Consider the following 17,737-nt stretch of genomic DNA (forward strand, 5'->3'; position numbering starts at 1 on the left):
CCAAAGTATTTTTGCTAGGAGTGATGGGAGGTGTCATTATAGAGCTTGAGCTTGTCTGGAGAGTTAAGGACACCTAGCTTTTTATTCTCCATTTAGTAGTGCTGATTTTGATTTTAGTTTTCAAAAGGCCTTCAGGCAACAAAATCAGGTGAATGACACAAATGTGCATTTTATGCATATCTGAGCAGAATCTCACTGCTGAAAAGAGGGTGTTGGCATAGGCTCGTGTTCCTCTAGTAAACTCAAGGACAGATGCTTCAGTCTGTATTGGGCCTCCTCATTGCTGTGGAAACAGGGCTGGCCAGGAAATTTTGTTTTTTGTTTGTTTGTTTGTTTTCCACTGAAGTTTGAATTTTGGGGGGAAATTCTATTTTGGTAGACTTTTGCAGAGATCCCCAAGATGTTGCCATTAAGTTAGTTTTGCCTTTTTATGTCTTACCATATTTTGTGTGGTAGGCTGTATTTTTGGGTCAAACTGCATGTCCTCAGTACACCCTCTTTTCCTTAGTGAAGGCTTGCCAGGGTGCTGGAGGACACGAAGGAGAACAGCTCCATCAAGGACATTGACTGCATTACCGTTAAAGTGATGGTCATGCCAGCTGGAATAATGAAGGCACTAATGTTTAGTCCCTTTCTCATCCAGATAGGCAACCTTATCCCATGTGTGCTGTATGTAAGCTATGATACTCTAAAAAGGTATAAATCTGCTTAACTTAAAAGCCTGGAAATCAAATGAAAAAATTACTGTGGTGACCTTACTTCTGCTCCTTGTATGACGAACATGATGGCATCCTAAACCAGTCTTAATGCGCTGGAGCAGAGCCTGAAGTTGGCAGAAGAGTACAGCTTTGGCTTCAGTTGCTGAGATGCCAGAAGAGATTGGAAGTCCTTGAAATTCTTCCAAGAAGTCACTTTGTCCTGGATGGAAACTGGCATTTATCAGTGCAGATGATAGTGGTGTATTTTAGATGGCATCAATATTGATTTGTATACAGTGTGAGCTTTTAAATATGATTTAAGATAAAGCTCAACTAAACGTAAGACGTTTCTCCTCAAAGCATTGATTTAATGTTAATGTTTTATATGTTGCTTTCTTTACTATAGCCTTTCCCGTGGCTTACGGAGACATCCCAAAAATGCCTCTCAGGTCCCCCTGTCAGCATCTGTGCAAGCACCACAAACACTTGTGCCGCGGGAGTAAGTAACCAGAAGTTTAATTTGTGCTATCCATCAGGCAGCTTCAAATGCAATTAATTTATGGTGGTCACTAGTATTCATCTCAACTTCATTCTTTCCCATTTGGTGTGCTTGCACTTGGGTTATTGTTTTCCCAAAGGTGATGAGGAGCATGGAAATGCTGGATGGAGGTACAGAAAAGTTAAATCAGGTTTCTTTCTTTTTCTAGTTCTATGGAGTAATTACTTATGTTTTACCCGTTAGTGTTGGGTATTTTAAGTGAAGTCCCTGCCAGGCTAAGAGGGAGAAATTGGTATGATTTGTATCTGAAGTAATCGATGGCGGGCTCTGCTAGGTGAAATTACTGAGGCTGAGCATCTCTCACCGTGCGCGCCTCCTTGCTCTCGCTTGGGCGTTTCGAAGTGCGAAGGCAGGGAGCGGTCGGAGCGGCAGCCGCTGCTGAGCGTCCGAGCGCTGCCGTCCGGACGGACGGACGGACAGACAGACAGACGGACAGGCAGACCTCTAGCGCAGCGCTGCCGTGGCGAGGCGACGGCAGCGCGGGGAGCGGGGGAACCAAATCCCGGCAGGTCGGAGAGGCGGCGAGGGGGGGTCGGGTCTTCCTCGCAGGTCCGGGCGCCCCCTTTGGCGCTGCTCCCGGCGGGTCCCTGCTGCAGGGCCTGCCCGGGGGAGGCTGGGTGGGGGAGCGCCGGGGGCCGGGGTCGCAGCCGGGAGGGACCCGGCGCTGTTTTGCCGGCCGGGGGCCGGTCCCGCAGCGTTGCGCCCGATGCTCAGGTCGGGGGCTGTTAGCGGCGGCTTTTTGGGGCTACTCTTCTCAGCAGACCTGTCGCTGAGTTGTTGAAGGGTGTTTTTGCATTGGCTCGATTTTTTTTTTTTTTTTTTTTTTTTTTTCCCGCTTGCGGTTTAAAAGTGGCGTTTCGCCGCTCAGCGGGATGCTCGCATTCCGGCTTACTTTGGTCGCCTGCCAGGTGGAGCTCATCTCTTTTCAGCATCCTCCTACCATCAAGCAAAAATCGTCTCCTCTCCCCAGGATTAATTATTCAACACGTTTAATGTGTTCGGCTGGGGGGGGGGAGAGAGGCGGCCGCTCGGATGCGTGCTGGTGCCGCAGCGCCCGTCCCTGCTTTGTCTCGCACCTGGTGCGTTCACGCCGCTCCCCCGGGGGCCGGGGGCTGGCTCGGAGACCCCCGGTGCAGGTGTCGGTGGCGGTGTCGGTGCCGGTCCCGCAGCCCCCGGGGATGCTCGGGGCGGGGCGTGGGGCGGCCCCGGGGGGGTCCCGGGTGGGCCGGGCAGCGCGGAGGGGAGCGGAGCGGAGCGGCCTCGCCCCGGCGCGGAGGAGGGGCCGGGGGCTGGCCCCAGCCGGGCGGTGCCGGCGGCCGGGCAGCGCTGGGGGCCGCGGGGCTGAGCCCAGCCACTGACTCGGGCTTCTCCCCGCAGAGCCCCGGCGGCGCCGGCAGCGCGGAGGGCACGGGCAGCTCGCTCCCGGCCGCCGGGCGGCTGCAGGAGGAGTGGCGGAGGGGGGCAGCCCGGCGCCGTCCGTCCCGAAGCAGCGTCGTGCCCGGCCGGGCCATGGGCAGCCCCGACTGAGAGCCCGCAGCGGGGAAGATGCCCTCCGCCGGGCGGGCGGCGGGCTTCCTCCTGCTCTGCGGAGGTAAGTGCCCGAGAGCCGGTCCCCCGGCGAGTTTGCGGGGCTGCGGGGCCGCCGGTCCGGCTCCGCCAACCTTTGCCAAAAAGCGGACGAGGTACGAAAAACCCTAATGCTTTTTCTTTGCTTTTTAAGCTCTAAAGCTAAGTTAGAACAGATGTGTTTCCTTCTTCTTTAAATTTATGATGTGAAAGGGAAGAATATTCAAGCGCGTTCCTATTTTAAGTTTCGAAAGATTGCTCCTTGTCTGTTGTCCCCTTCCCAGGGCTTTATGCGTCGTCAAATTAAATTGGGATTGGATTGATAAGTGAAAATGACCAAAAGATGAAAAGTTATTGAATCGTAACTTAGATGATGCTATCCACAGATGTCAACTTTCTAAAGTAAACAGAAACCCCATTATATCTCTGTTTCTTCCATATGGCAATGTTTGCCAATGCATTTCTGGTGTTTACATGAGTAAATCAAAGTTGTTGTTTGCTCGAGAACGCAGCACAACCCTGCAGACCAGAAATGCAGTTCTGAAAAAAAGGCAAAGCCCAAACCAGCCCAGTAGTCCACCAGCTGGAACAACGGAGCACTGTGCAATATTAATTCTATACTTGTGATTCTCTGTGAAAAGTGCAACAGCTTGCTGCTTCTCATTATTGTTTCAAATTAATTATAGTAGTTCACCCCATCTTAAACTACTCTGTAAGTCAAAGAAGTTGCAAACCCTCTATTTTATTTTTTTAAATTTTCTATGCTAAAATATTTCAGTTGTACCTACTCTTTCTCATGTTGGTATGTTATTTTTATCATCCTCTGATCTTTATAAAAACTCTCCGTTGCTCAGACCTAGGATGTCTGCGACTAAAATAGGTAGAATATGCAAAGTCTAAGTACTTATTAAAAATGAATAAATAAATAGAATGTGTTGTATCCCAAGTCATTTCACTGTCAGGAAGAATTAGCCATACTTGTATTGCTAATGGATGATCTATCATGCTGCTGTACTTTTATCTTTGTATTTATGGCAAATCCATTTTCTTTCATGTTTATGGCAGAACTAAGATAAATGTAATCTACCTAGGATCTTCAGTTTGAGGGGTATGGTTTATTTAGTCTGAATAGCACACGTTCATTTGCTTGAAAGTAATTTTCACTGGTTTCAGTTTAAGCTGAACAGATGAACTTGCTCCTATCAATGCTGTGATCCCCCCAGAATATTATGTGTACTAAACATAATGGGTGCTTAGACCACCCTCCTAATCTGCTTTATTCCTATGACTTTTTTTTTTTTTTTTTTTTCCTCCTCCAATGTATCCCTTTCAGTTGGACTGTCTGTGATTTTACTTTTCTAACTGGGTGGGGAAGGGAGTTGTCTCTGTGTCTTCTCCCTACTCCAGATAGATATCTAAACCTTTCTTTAAGTATTGGACCTAAGCAGATGGATATCAGTTCAGTGAGAGACTTGTTATTAACATGACCATAAAGTGTTAACTCTTGGATTCCTCCATAGCTTGGAGGAATATTACAAAAGTTAATTTGAGTTGGACAGACTGCCAAGTAGATTTCTGTTTTAATACCATTTGCTTATACTTACCATAAATATTATTTTTGTTTACTCTCTCAGCTCTGGCTGGTGAGGCTTCATGCTCAATTCCCCTTAATTTTTACTAAAACCATGGGGAAGAAAAGTTGTATACATTTAGATCGCACTTCAGAGTAATTGTATTCATAGTCATTGCAAGAAGTCTAGCATATTAGCAATGTCGTATGGGTGGCTGCTGCTAGAGAAGCACTGTTTCACATTGTTTAGATGTGTGACTCTAATTCCTATTTATGTAATAAAAGCTGAGTTGACAAGAGGACTGAGATAAGTCATTATGTCTTGGGGGTATTAGCAAAATCCCAAGGTGCAAAGAGTGCCAGATGAGAAAGAGAGCTTGTGTGTGATGCAATGGTGCCCTGGCAGAGGAAGGAATGCAGTCAAACTTTGTTGAGCTTCATCCTAGGGGAAATATGGAGTTTCTTCAATGCTGAGTATGCCATGGCCTTACTGGACATAATGAAGAAATCTCTCTCACCTGTGTTAGACCTGGCCACAGAGGATTGTCACCCAAGGTTAATATACAGTGATACCCTTGCACCCAGCTCCTGTTGGTGCATCTTTGGTTTATCTCACCTGTGGCATTTTGGACAGGTTTGAACAGTGGTAGTTCTTAAGAACTCGCAGGTAACCCAGAGATTTCTTAAACTTGGATAATGTTGCCTTTTACCAAGTGAGCTGGATTAATCAATCTGGTGAGCATGCTGTTGGTTGCAAGGATTGGATCTGGTTCTTTTCTGTTGGCAGGCTTTGGGAAGTGCACTGGACCACATGTTCTGAATCAGAAAGGCTGCAGCCTTGCTGCTTCTGCACCATGAGCGATGTGGGAATCTCTTGCAGGCACTGATATTGACATGAGGCAGCCTAGAAATGCAAAAAAATAAAAGTACTAACTCTTGTCAGGTTAAGCCTACTGTTGTTTCATCAATATCAATTAAAAGAAATGCAGATTTTTGTTATAGAATGAATATGAATATTTTTTCAGAAATGGGATGTGGGATACGCTTAGTACCATTGTCTAATCTGGAAATTAATTTTTGTTATCAAAGGAAGTACTTTCTAAAGGATCTATTTTCAGTAAAATCAAGTTTGTAAGCATTGCATTATGCATGTTTGGTAAGATTGAAAGGGAAACATGCTTCTACGTGTAATTAATGCAACTTGAACACAACTGGTCTTGAATACAAGCTATTTAAAACTTTTATTTTACTTTTATTAACTGTGATCTGAAACTACTGATGAATGTATTAATTCTGGTATTCATTTAAGCACTATTTGCGACCGATTCTTACTGTGCACTTTCATACTGCTAGGGTTACTGTTAATGTTTTATTTTGACTGGTTCTAATTTACAACAAGTTCTGGCTAAACTCATGCATTCAGATGAAGGACAGACTTTAGAAACCAACTGTGCAAATATTGACATTCTTCTCCCCTAACTCTAGATATTTAATGTAATATTTGTATTTCTTGATAGAAAAAGGATGTTTTCCTTTGAAAAAAAACAAACACCTATGCGATTCTTCCAAAAAAAGATGACCTCTGCACTAAAGTTTTTAGACCAAAACAATGCTAATCAGATCAAATGGTGGAGCACAGGCCACTGAGTTGAGTCTAGGACCAGGCTTTGGATAGACATAAATTTGTTTGTGTGCCTGCCATTTTGGCAGTGATCTAGTCAGGCAGTATGTGATTCTCATTTTATTTCCTTTAGATTATATTCCTGACTGTAGGGCAAGGGAAAATGGAATCTGTGGAGAAAAGTGAGAGGAACTTTGTTAAATCTTACATGTCACGTTTGGAGAGGACATAGGAGTTGTGAAGAAATGTCAACCTCTGCTTCTCTTTTTAGGAGGAAAAGAAATATCAAAGAGACTTTGGTTCTTTCCTATGTTGTTATTTTTCTCTGTCCCTAGGTATAGTATCTTAAGCACCATCTCTTTTCCAGGCACCTAGCTGCCCACTGGTGGTGCCAGTGCTTCCCCTCGCTCAGGTCCCCAGCTGCCGCCTGTGTGGCCATGAAGCTGCTGCTTCACTCGCAGAGTGGCAGGGCTAACCCCAGCACTCTTCCTGACTTCTGGGGAACGTGCCTGCGCCATCTGCATCTCTCCTCACTTGATTCCCATCGCTAGGTTCTTCACCTTCCACAAGAAAAACTTTTGCATTTAAGTTCATAACCTGCAGCCTTTTCAATTTCACAAACAGTCATGTACTGCTCTTTTTTTTTTCTTTGGGGGGGAGAGGTGTTAAAACCATGATAATAGGACCCATCTTTGTGCTATATGTAATTCCCTTCCTTTCCATTGTTGTTTCTGCTGTACCTTCTGTACCTCAGATGCCTGTATTTGCCTTGTCTTCTCACTGTGTGTTATAGGGCAATATTCAGCATTGGCTTGATTAGTTCTGCCAGTCATTCTGTTGGGCTGCTGGTCTTTGGCTTCATTCATGGGTTTTGTTATTAACATAAAGACAGTGTAAAGGAAATTAATACAAAGATTATGAAAGGACAGCATTTTAATGCTAAAACTCACATTCATTAAGCTTTGATTAACAGAGAAGATTTCTTGTAGTATTAACATAAGCAGTCAGCTCATATGCCAGTGCTGCTTCAGCACCTGAATACTAGATACACATTGAGTAGTATGCCAGCATTCTGTTTTCCATCTGTGTGTTACATTACAGTCTGCTATTTTTCTTCTTCTTTTTACTGAAACAACAGACAGGACTGATGAGAAAACATGTATTTTTTTTCACTCCCTCTTTCCCATCTTCCTCCCTGCTTTGGGCCTTGGCAGGAAGGAAAGGATTTGTTCGTTTGTTGATGTACTTGATTTCCTGGCACCACTGCTCAGGCTGGTAACAAGGCAAGTACAAATTCTGGTCTGTGTAGGATTGGAATGAGGTAACTTGTTTGGGGGAAAACAGTCAGTAGATCTCTATATCTCATCTGGCAACTTTATGGTTTGATGCACTCAGCGTATTGAAAAGGAGATAAATCAAGAGGTGAAAGAAGTCAGTAAGCAAGAATCCATAGCTCCCACTCCTTCGGGGGTGCTGTCTCCCCGATAGCATGAGGTAGCAAACACCAAAGTGCCATGGGTTGGGAAAAATACTAGGGGAGCTCAGTGTTTTCTGCTGAGCCCCTTTGTGTAAAAATTGGTTAGAGTCCATCTGCAATGAAGAGCAGGTTTGCTCCATTTGTACGTTGGCATCCTTAAGTTTTCCAGCAGAAGCAAGAGTGTTGTTACCAGCTGGTGATCAACTGGAATTGTCTCTTGTTCATGAAATGTAACAAACTGCCCAGCACTGCTGATTGAGTTCATCTATTTGTAATGTTGCAAAACTGATTTTAACTTGGACAGTAATTTGCTGAAGTGAACAGGGTGTTATATTCATATCATGCTGCTTCAGCATTGACATGTTTGTGGTGCAGGGTCAGGAACTGCTCTTAGTTCCTACTTTTTACTTACCCTTGGTTTGGCAGAAGCAGAACATTAAAATACACTACGTTATTCAAAATAAACTTTGAAATTGTTTATTCTCCAGATGAACTTTTTTTTAAATTTAAAACTCTCTGTTACATTTTGGAAAGCAAACAACTGGAGCATTGCAAGGATAAATAAAGCAATTACCATAGGAGAAGGATAGATTTGAGGTTTGCGTATTAGTTTGGTTAGATCAGGACTCAAGTTCATTTAACAGCTGTGCTACAGATTTGCTCCGTGTCTCGCTCTGTCTCTAGTTTTCTCTTTAGTAGAATGCTGCCATCAATAAAACCCTTCTCTGCACATCATATATACTGTTGATTGTATATAACATAAACCCAAGGTATATGGGGCTGGCACAAAGTGAAGAAAATGTGCTGAAAAACTTTACAGAATTTCTACAGCGATGGCACATGAATTAGGCAAAAACAGAGCATCAGAGAAGCTGGAGGAAGCTGTAGAGTAATATCTGTTCAGAGGCTTCATTTTTACAACCAGATTTTGTCCTTCGTCAGTGAGATCTGTTGGCTACTTCCACAATGTTTTGGCAAACTCACTACAGCATGAACTTTTTGACAAGTTTTAGTGTTTATTAGGTTGCTAGTTAATAAGGTTATTAAGAAATTTTTGTTAATAAACAGTAAAATAGTATATCAGCTGAGGAATGAATAGCCAGAGGGGTTTTAAAAGTACATTTAAAGGTATCTACAGCTATTCTATTCTTCAGATACGTTGTCTTCTTCCCCCCCATGTACACAGAACACAAAACTGTTTTTTTTTTTTTTTTTTTTTAATAAAGATCACTTTAAAACACAAACAAACAAAAACCACAAATAGTGTCAGATTTCCTAACCGTAACTGTACTGGACGCTCTTTTTTCTTGTTTTCCTTTTAACCTAAAAGAGATGCTAGGTAAATCTGCTAAACTAAAAATGATCATCAGTGCTTTAAAGCTTAAGGGAAAATTGTAGTGATCACAATCAAAAAAGGGAATGATAAGCTTTACTGGGATAATATTGCCAAAAATGTTGTTTGACTGAATTACTTTAGAAATTTGGCTAACTAAATCAGGTGATTGTAAAAAGAAAATGGATATATTACTTCTAATGGTTGTCTAATGGCTTTTCAGTGTATGCATTTAGAAAACTAATTAAACATTATATTTAACTGATATAACAAAGTTGCTTGTGTTGCTGTAATGGGTGTTTTTTTTAGTGTCCATTATGGCTTTCTTCTAAGTGAGACAAATTTTACTCTCAGATAATAGGATTAAACATTGTTTTTTTCCTAATTCAGAGACACCAAATTTTCTTATATGGACAATTAGATTATCTGTTCTCTTTGTGTGAAATGGCAAAAGTCATGCTGACATCAGTAGACCAGAATTTCACGTAGCTCAGAAACCCCTTACAGACACATTTCGCCACTGAGTTAGAGCAAGCAGCCATTACTCCTGTCCGCACCATTCCAAAGCTGTCTTTGAGATGAGACTTAAATCACAGTGTCTTAAAGGCATTAAGAAGTTTCTCTCTTTTTCTGTAGAGTAGATACATAATTTCAGGTGCCATTCCTTTATCAAGAGCTGAGACTTTGAGAATGGTGCCTAACAAGATTGTTGTAGAGCAGTTCATGTAGACTCAGTTAAGAGTATACCTCCATACTGATTGGCTTCAGGATTCTTTTGCTTTTACTGGTAAGGTGGCCTTCGATATCCCATTATCTACAAGTGGACACTGAAAAGTATTTATGCAAAGAGAAGTGAGGATGTAAGACATATGAGTAGCTTACAAAATGTTGGTGAGAATGGATTTGATTCTGAAGGTTATCATCCCCATCCTTACACACTGTTCCTCAAAAATTACTTCACAGGTTGAAAATAACTTTTTGTATCGCTGCTATGTGTTTGGGAGACAGATACTGGCCACCATTGTTCCTGTGGATTGGCACAGAAGGGAGGGGGGACAAAAGAATTCTGATTAATACAAATAAAACAGAACACAAAGTCAAAGAAGAGCTAGACTTAAATAAACTTAGCCCATAGTGTTCATGTATGGCTTTAAATAGCTGAATTTGTTTGAAATGAATTGTGCATGTTTGTTTGGGAATACCCAGTGTAGAATGATTAATACGTAATGACAGTCATCTCAAAGCAGGAGAGGATTTGAAATGTGTATGTACTCTAGGGCTGTAATCAAGCTTTCTTTTATAAAGAATAAAAACAGACACTGGCAAATTATATGAAAATATTTCTAAATTACATTGCCATTGCTTTGTGGTCTGCAAGACTGTAAGATGGAAGGGTGCTGGTCATGAAATATAAATAACAGGGAGTGGAAAGAAGAGGATAAAAAACTTTAATCAGGAGAGGACCTAAAATTTTGGTGGATTTTACTAGGAAAATGATTTTTTTTCTGAAAAAAAAAAAAAATTGACAGGGAAATATGAGTGGATTTGGGTAAAGGGCATTGTCTGTTTTGGTTCTGTCATGTGAGATTGTACTATGATAACTACAAGGATCTGATAGAACTTCTGGAGCAAATGTTCAATGCTTATTATTAGTGACACCAACAAAATATTTTTTTGGCACTTCTCGTATTCAGAATGTTGTTTTGGAAAGCCCTTTAACCAAGCATTCTCACCTCTCTGAGGTATGAGGACCAGTTTTAGCAAGGAATATAGGCACGTGCTTAGGATTAACCTGTCCCAGCAAAGCATTTTAAAATAGGCTTGTGTGCTCTGAACTGAGTTGCACAGACACTCCCAAAGTTAAAACTGTAGCTGCACATTTAGGTGACAGATTTCTTTTTTTAACCCTCTTCTGGTGTGTACGTAGATGAACAACTGTCATGGCTCCAAAAAGCAGGTTTTTCTGGTACATTAGTAATGCACTACAATTAAATGTAATATCTCAGACTTCCTATGTCACCCTGGATACAAAGGATCCATCTAGTTTGGAAGCACTATCTTTGGAAAGAAATACAGAAACAAATACAAAGAAATTATAATTGCCTGTTACTGCTTTTGAGTAATTCAGGGTAAAGGCTTCTTTAGTTGAGGCTGTGGATATTGCTGAGACATAAAGGACCAAGGGAGATGATTTCTGTACAATGACTCATCCCAATTAAGGAAAAAAAGCAATTTGTTTAAATTTTGCTTTTGAACACATAGGTTTTGAAGTGATGAGGGGCAAACAATATAGCTCCAATATAAATTTTATTGCGCATTTCAATTCAGCATTGCTGACACGCTCTGAATGAGAAAGCATTCTAAACAGTTTTATTGCTTTGCTCAATTTTTGCCTTGGAGAAGAGCACAGAGTTGTCCTAAATTGCTTTGCTAGGGACTTTTTTTGGGCAGTGAGAGAGTTTATACCATACATTTTTCCGGATTCTATTGTATTTGATAATATTTATATATGCTTAAAACATCATTTAAAACAGTTGCTGCTAATTCAGCAAGGAGGATGTCTTTAAGGGGCTGCGTAAATTACCCATAAAACCTCTGTTTAAAAAAAAAAAAAAAAAAGAAAAAAACACGTTTTTTCCTTATAGTATTGATCCAGCCTGTTATTGTTGTGGTAGAGGTCCTTATTTAACTACTTCTCTTCTTACATTTTAGTCTATTAAAATTTGAAATGACAACTGGACCAGAAGTTTCAGGGCAGCAAATGTCTAAAGAAAGTAAGACTAGAAGGCCTCAGATTTTTACTTGTTCCTTTATCTTCCTTCTTTCTCCTCCTCCTCCCCCTCCCCCTTTCCGTCTGCCGCAGGCTCCATTTTGGTTTGTATGTTGACAATATTTTTCCAAAAATTTGTTGAAGCCTTGCCTTCTAACATCATGCAGCTAGGTGGGAGTTCTGTTTCACTGCACCAAAAAATTCTACCCTTTGTCTTTGCACAGGAAATCTTGGCATCATGACATAGATATTCTAACTACCCAACAATTTGAAAGCAGATTGTAAGCTACATGATTCTGTACTTCTAGACTTTCAGGGTTTATTTGTCCATGACATGACTTCTAGGAGACAATAAAGGTAGCACTTAAACTGAGTTTGGGCTTACTGGCCTAAGTAGTTACCATCAGAATAATGAAGAGATTGGTAATAAGGATTTTTTCTTACTTTGTGAAGTGCTCTATCACTAAGAATCCTAATGAGATGGGATTTTTTCTTCTTTCCATGTTGATCCTTGGTGGTGGTGCTGATGCAAGAATTACCATGTGGAGTTACGCTAAAACTCCATCTAGCACAGTGACATTCATCTTCTGATGAATACTGCCAGTATCCAGTTTTGAATAGTACATTTTGGCTTTCATACCTCTTGGAAGGCAAAAGATAGTAACAAGAAATTCAAGAAATACTGATTTTGAGGGAAGGTAGAAATGACTGGCAATATTTATTCACAAAGGCTGCAGTCACTGTGGGGTTTCTGTCACTGGGAGTATTTTAAGAACAGGTAGGACAGGAATGCATTGAGTTCAGTTATGCATAGTCAGTCCTGCTTTGGGTGAGTTAGATGACCTCTGAAGGAAACTTCTGACTTACGAGTTTGTGCTTAGGGTGTAAGAAATAGGATGAATACCATCTTTGTATATCTGAAGTTAATGCCTGGTGTTTGATCAATCAGTGCTCTTTAAGAGAGCTGATACCTTGAGTCTGTGTTCGATGCAATTTGAGAGTCAGTATCAAAATACGTATGTTGTTAATCACCAGCAGCTGAATAGACAGGAGCTGGATGCCTTTGATGTCAAGGCGAGCTTCTGGAGTTTCTGGTTTCCAGGGTCTTCAAGAATTTCCCTGGGGATATAATTGATATGTGGTAGTCTTTGTCTTTTTAAAAATCAAGTTCTAATACCATGCTCAGAGTTCGCAAATCTCAGGCAATGAGTTGGGGACCGCACACTGGTACTGAGCATTTCCAATTAGGGCCTTGAAAAAATTATATGTGCCTATGGCCTAAATTTGTCACCCAGATGAATAGAGGCAGAGCTCTTTTCTTCAGTGAGGGAAATGCATTGGAGTGATAAAACTTACTGAATCAGACATAGGATTTGAGGATATATTTTCTTAAGAGTTAAATTGGGTTTATGGCTTGGGTAAGGAGCTCTTAGGACTAAATGAGAATGTAATGATAGCACAAGGACTGTGCAAAATCAGTGCCAGGACTGTAACTCTACCATCAGTGTTTTACACCCTGAATCCTAATTGGTAATTGTCAGGACCATTTGTCTCTGACTTCTGCTGCTGAGAATTCTTCTGCAGTTTTCCTTTTTATCAGTGCAGATAAAATCTTTGCTAAATTATAAACTTTGAATAACTTCATCTTGTACTTCTTCATTGTTGGTTCTGTTTCACGGTTGTCTTTCACTGCAACAATAAATTCATTGTAATTCCACAGCATTTTCAAATTAAGTTGTTTAAGTTTAAATGCGTGTAATTTAAAATGGAGTTTAGGGCATGAGCTGCTTAGCTGCTGTTGGTCGACTGCACCGGTATTGTGGAAGGAACTGATGGTGTTTTACAAAATAAAACCATGGGGGGTAATGGTACAATCCTATAATGTTATCCTATTTCCCATTTTGAAGACACTTTTGTTTACCATGTAGTTGCCAGCATGGCATAACAGTATGTTGTATCCTATTCTAAAGACAAGTTAGAGGCAGAAAATCAGTAAGAAGAAGTAGACTATATTCTTCCTTTCCAAGGACTGAATTCAATCCTAGTTTGTTTTCATTTAAAGCAGAATTGTTACCTTGTCAACCTCCCTGGGATTTGGACAGAAACCTCCAAATGTGTGGAACTGCTGTTCAAAATGAAATTGTCCTGGGCTATGTGATTACCTTTCCAAATGTTCTGATAAAGAGAATAGATGCTGTCAACAGCATCTGTGACTTTTAGACGTGTGAATTTTGTTTGGGATGAATGTTGTTGTTCATCTCCCTCCTCACCCCTGATTTTGAATTGCTTGTGAACACCATCAGTTTTGTAATAGAATGAAAACCTTGAGCCTTAAGTCTTTTTTCAGGAAGGAGCATTATTCTTACAGGGTTGACTTAGAGAATACACAAATACATCTTTCCATGCTCATGATGGACATCTCCTTTTGGCAATTTTAATTAAGACTTCCCTTAGATACCACTAGATAAGAAGTGGATACACTCATGTATTAAGGAATGGGTAGCCTGAAACACTAATAACTGAAGTTTTTTGTGCTTGTGCTTTTGCTTTTTAGAAGCCCATATGTAGTTCCGGTTGACCAATCCCCCCCCAGATGTATTAATGTATCGGTGCTTTAGAAAAGATGAAAAAAAAGTTAAGTTGCACAAAGAGTGAATAAATTAAAAATAATTGTATAAAACAAAAAGCCCAAATTCATAAATAACTGCAGGTAGTTCATAAATTCATAAATTATTCCAGCTTCTCCACGTATGTTTATGCTTGTGGACATTCCAGCAAAGTTAGTGTTAAAATGCTTGTTTCTTTTCTGTTGCTGATGACAGATCTACTTAACTGGGAAAAACAGACCTCTGTGAAGGTGAAAACAAGAAGCTGTCAGTGCACAAAGTACTGTCAAAAGCAGAATGGGCAAGATTTTCATATAATGGTTCACCAGTGTATTTAATGGGGTCATAGTCTTTTCTAGCATCAATTAATGAAGATTGTTTTTTCCTCTAGACTTAGCCTGCAGATGGTAAAATAATTGAGACAAGAATGAAATTGCCACTATTATTAATAGAAGGGTTTTTTAGTTTCTGTTTTCCTTTTCAAGTTGCTATGCTTGCTTCAGGAGAACATGTACATTGAGAGTGATTTCCATTCCTTCCATCATGGTAGTTTTTCCCAACATTAATTAATGAAAACTAAATTCAGTGGCAACTTCACAAATTACTTGGGTTCACAAATTACTTGGGAATAAAAATGTGAAAGAGGAGGTATTTCCCCATTTATCTCAGAGACTTTAACATTAAAGTCTTTAAAAATCATTTAAATATGGTCCTTGGCAACTCCCTCATTGCTGATCATTTTAGTGGAGTTGTTTAGGCAAAGAATTTACCTATCTGGCCTTTATGAGAAACAAATGGACAGTCAGTGATGGACATCATGATCACTGCTAGAGGTAGGTGAATGTTTAATAGGGTCTTCAAACCCTATGAAGAGTCACCAGCAATCTGACCACTGGAGTAAGATATGGAAATGTTGCAGTGGCTCTTTATTTAAGTAACAAGATGTTATATGGTAATATATGAAGTGGGAGTATGGAGACTGACATAAGTCTACTAGAAATTAGATTCATCCAATGGAACGTCTTCCTGATTTTATCTCACTAAATTAACATTACTGTAATTTTTAAGTGCTGTGGGAGAATCAGGTATGTTTAAGGTACTTTGCATTTGCAGAACTCTGGTTGAGAACTGGGTTGCTCATAAAATTAAGAATCAACTTGTCAAGTATGCAATCAAGTGTGTGTAGGTTTTGCTTTGTTTCACTCTGTGGGGTGGTGGTGCTTAAGTCATATTTTAGCTCAGTACATGATGCAGTGATGCTGGTGGTCATTCTATTTATGTTGGTGTTTGTGTTGTGCTCCTGGCAGCTGAATATCCAGGAAAACATGTTACATTTTGCTCTCTGTTTCTTGAACTGTTGGCCTCACATTGTCGATGGTTAGCCATAGTTATCCGTGAAGTAACCATGCAGTCAACTATTTCAGCGGTGCTTGCAATTACAGTATTAGTGATAAATGTGCATGTTGTTCTAAGAGAAAGAATGAGGGTTATGAGAGGTATCATCATACAAAATGCAGGGAACCTCTGTTGTAGGAGGTGATATTCCGTAACCAAGTTTTTGTTAACCAGTTTTGAATACTGCAGGTCATTATACTGTTGTCTTAAAAAGATGTTATATGAAGTGCTTACTTGCTCCTCTGTTTTGTTTGTTTGTTTTGCATTAAAAAAATAGTATGCATATTTAACAGCGTATAAGAAAATCCATTCAAGAAGAAAAAAGTCAAAGCAAACAAAAGCTTCGGACTGACCACTGAACTTCAGGGCATTGACTTGCTGCTATTTAGGGACAAAAAAAAAAACAACGACTCAAGTAGTTTTCTGAACTCAATGGCCATTTTCATTTTAGGAGTTTTAAGAATATGCTTACATTTAAAATCAAACCTTTTTCAACTACTAAAGATTTGTCTGGTCTGTCTGCAGCTGTCAGGTTACTTGGCTTGGTTTGTTTAAATTGGAGATCTGCAAAGTAAGGATTAGTCTGATTAATCTGGAAGGTAAGGATTTCCTCTCTGTACACTTAAGCCTGCCAGATCTGGTCCAGGGCAGTTCTGGGCACTGATGTCATATACTTTAGGTGTCATATTTTAGCAACTGTTGATTAACACTTTTTCCTGTCAGCAAGCTGGACACATTTGTCAGTGAGAAAGTGGTGGGAAAAGAAATGACCACTTCTCGTCGTGCTGTCACATCTCCAAACAGTTGCGATATTAAGCTCTGCTTTCCTCACACACAGTATGCAGAATGAATGAGGCTGTTTTAGAAGGACTTCTGTTTTTATAGTTAACCGAGCTTTGAAATAGTCTCCTAAATCATCCTTGCCAATAACATTAACTACCCTTTTGCTGGTAGTCAGAGATTATTCTACAGTAAGTTAAAGGGTAACTCATCTTCTTTTGTGATGACAGGAAACATGGAGGGATGTAAAAGATAATGGCTAATTCAAAGCAGATCACTCCACTCTGCTTCTGGAAATCCATCAACTCCATTCAAACACAGATTAAAAATTTTGCAACAAACTTCGAAAGCTCTTTCCCTTTCGCTGCCTCAGTAAATTGTTATCTGGGGGAGGATGATGCAGATGCCCTTGAATTATGATGCCTTTCATTACAAAGGGGTGAATTGCACATCAGCCTGGCATTCAGAAGGCTGCAGGATTCAACCACTGTGCTTTTTTTTTTTGTGTGCTTAAAAAGAAGGTAAAAGATGGATGCAAAATGGACAAGTGATGTGGTATTAAGGAAAGGTCTTTATCCTACCTTCTCATTTTGCAGAAACAAGCACCTGAAAATGCATCATTGAAAAATGTACTCATGCAGAGATGAGTCATCCCAGCTGTAAGGCTGGAGCTCGTATTGAGGTGACGGGGCAGGTAGAGCAGCAGAACAGCAGGTGAATTGATCCTTGAGTAAACACCTGTGTTTGCTTTTTGGTTTATTTTCTTTTCAAAGACAGCTGCAGCAAAAGAACAAGGAAAATCTGATGTAATAGCAAGCCATAGAAGGATATTTCAGAGGGGTGATTTTTCTTAGAAACAAGCTGTACCTAGCTCTCTTCACTTGACAGTTCCATCCATACTTCCTTGTTCATCACTTGACGTTGCTTCTGATATGCAGAAGCTAGTTGTTTTGCCTGACAGCCAAGTAGTTGTTGTTGCTGTCTGCTTCAGAGAAATTGGGTGTACAATTGGCTGGCGGGTTTATAGTAAATGGGGTTACATCAGGCTGGCGGCCAGTCACTAGTATAGTTCTCCAGGACTCTGTTTTAGGGCCAGTTCTCTTCGGTGTTTTCTATGAAGGATCTGGATGCCAGACTAGAATGCATACTAAACAAGTTTGCAGATGATACTAAATTAGCTTAGTATTTAAATTAGCTAAATTAGCTGTTGAGAGGTCTTGACAAAGAGAGATCTCTCTAGAGAGAGATCATGACAAATTAGAGGACTGGGCAGTCACCAACTACATGAAATGTAGCAAGAGCAAGTGCTGTTTTCTGCCCCTGGGATGGGGCAACCCTGGGTGTACACACAGACTGGGGGAT

The 17,737-nt window shown here is 40.6% G+C and overlaps 1 protein-coding gene across 1 annotated transcript in view; it reads left to right on the plus strand.

Annotated features, from left to right (window-relative positions):
* Positions 1 to 2,617: 2,617 nt before the first annotated feature.
* The window catches only part of RET (ret proto-oncogene), an 83,549-nt gene continuing 68,429 nt past the window's right edge, over positions 2,618 to 17,737 (plus strand). The window contains exon 1 of the mRNA XM_082765284.1: positions 2,618 to 2,848. Coding sequence (XP_082621410.1) covers positions 2,803 to 2,848 — 46 coding nt within the window. The 5' untranslated portion in view covers positions 2,618 to 2,802. The remainder of the gene's footprint in view (positions 2,849 to 17,737) is intronic.

The sequence above is a fragment of the Aythya marila genome, assembly GCF_965140915.1.
Source record: "Aythya marila genome assembly, chromosome: 7".
In the NCBI taxonomy this organism is placed as follows: Eukaryota; Metazoa; Chordata; class Aves; order Anseriformes; family Anatidae; genus Aythya; species Aythya marila.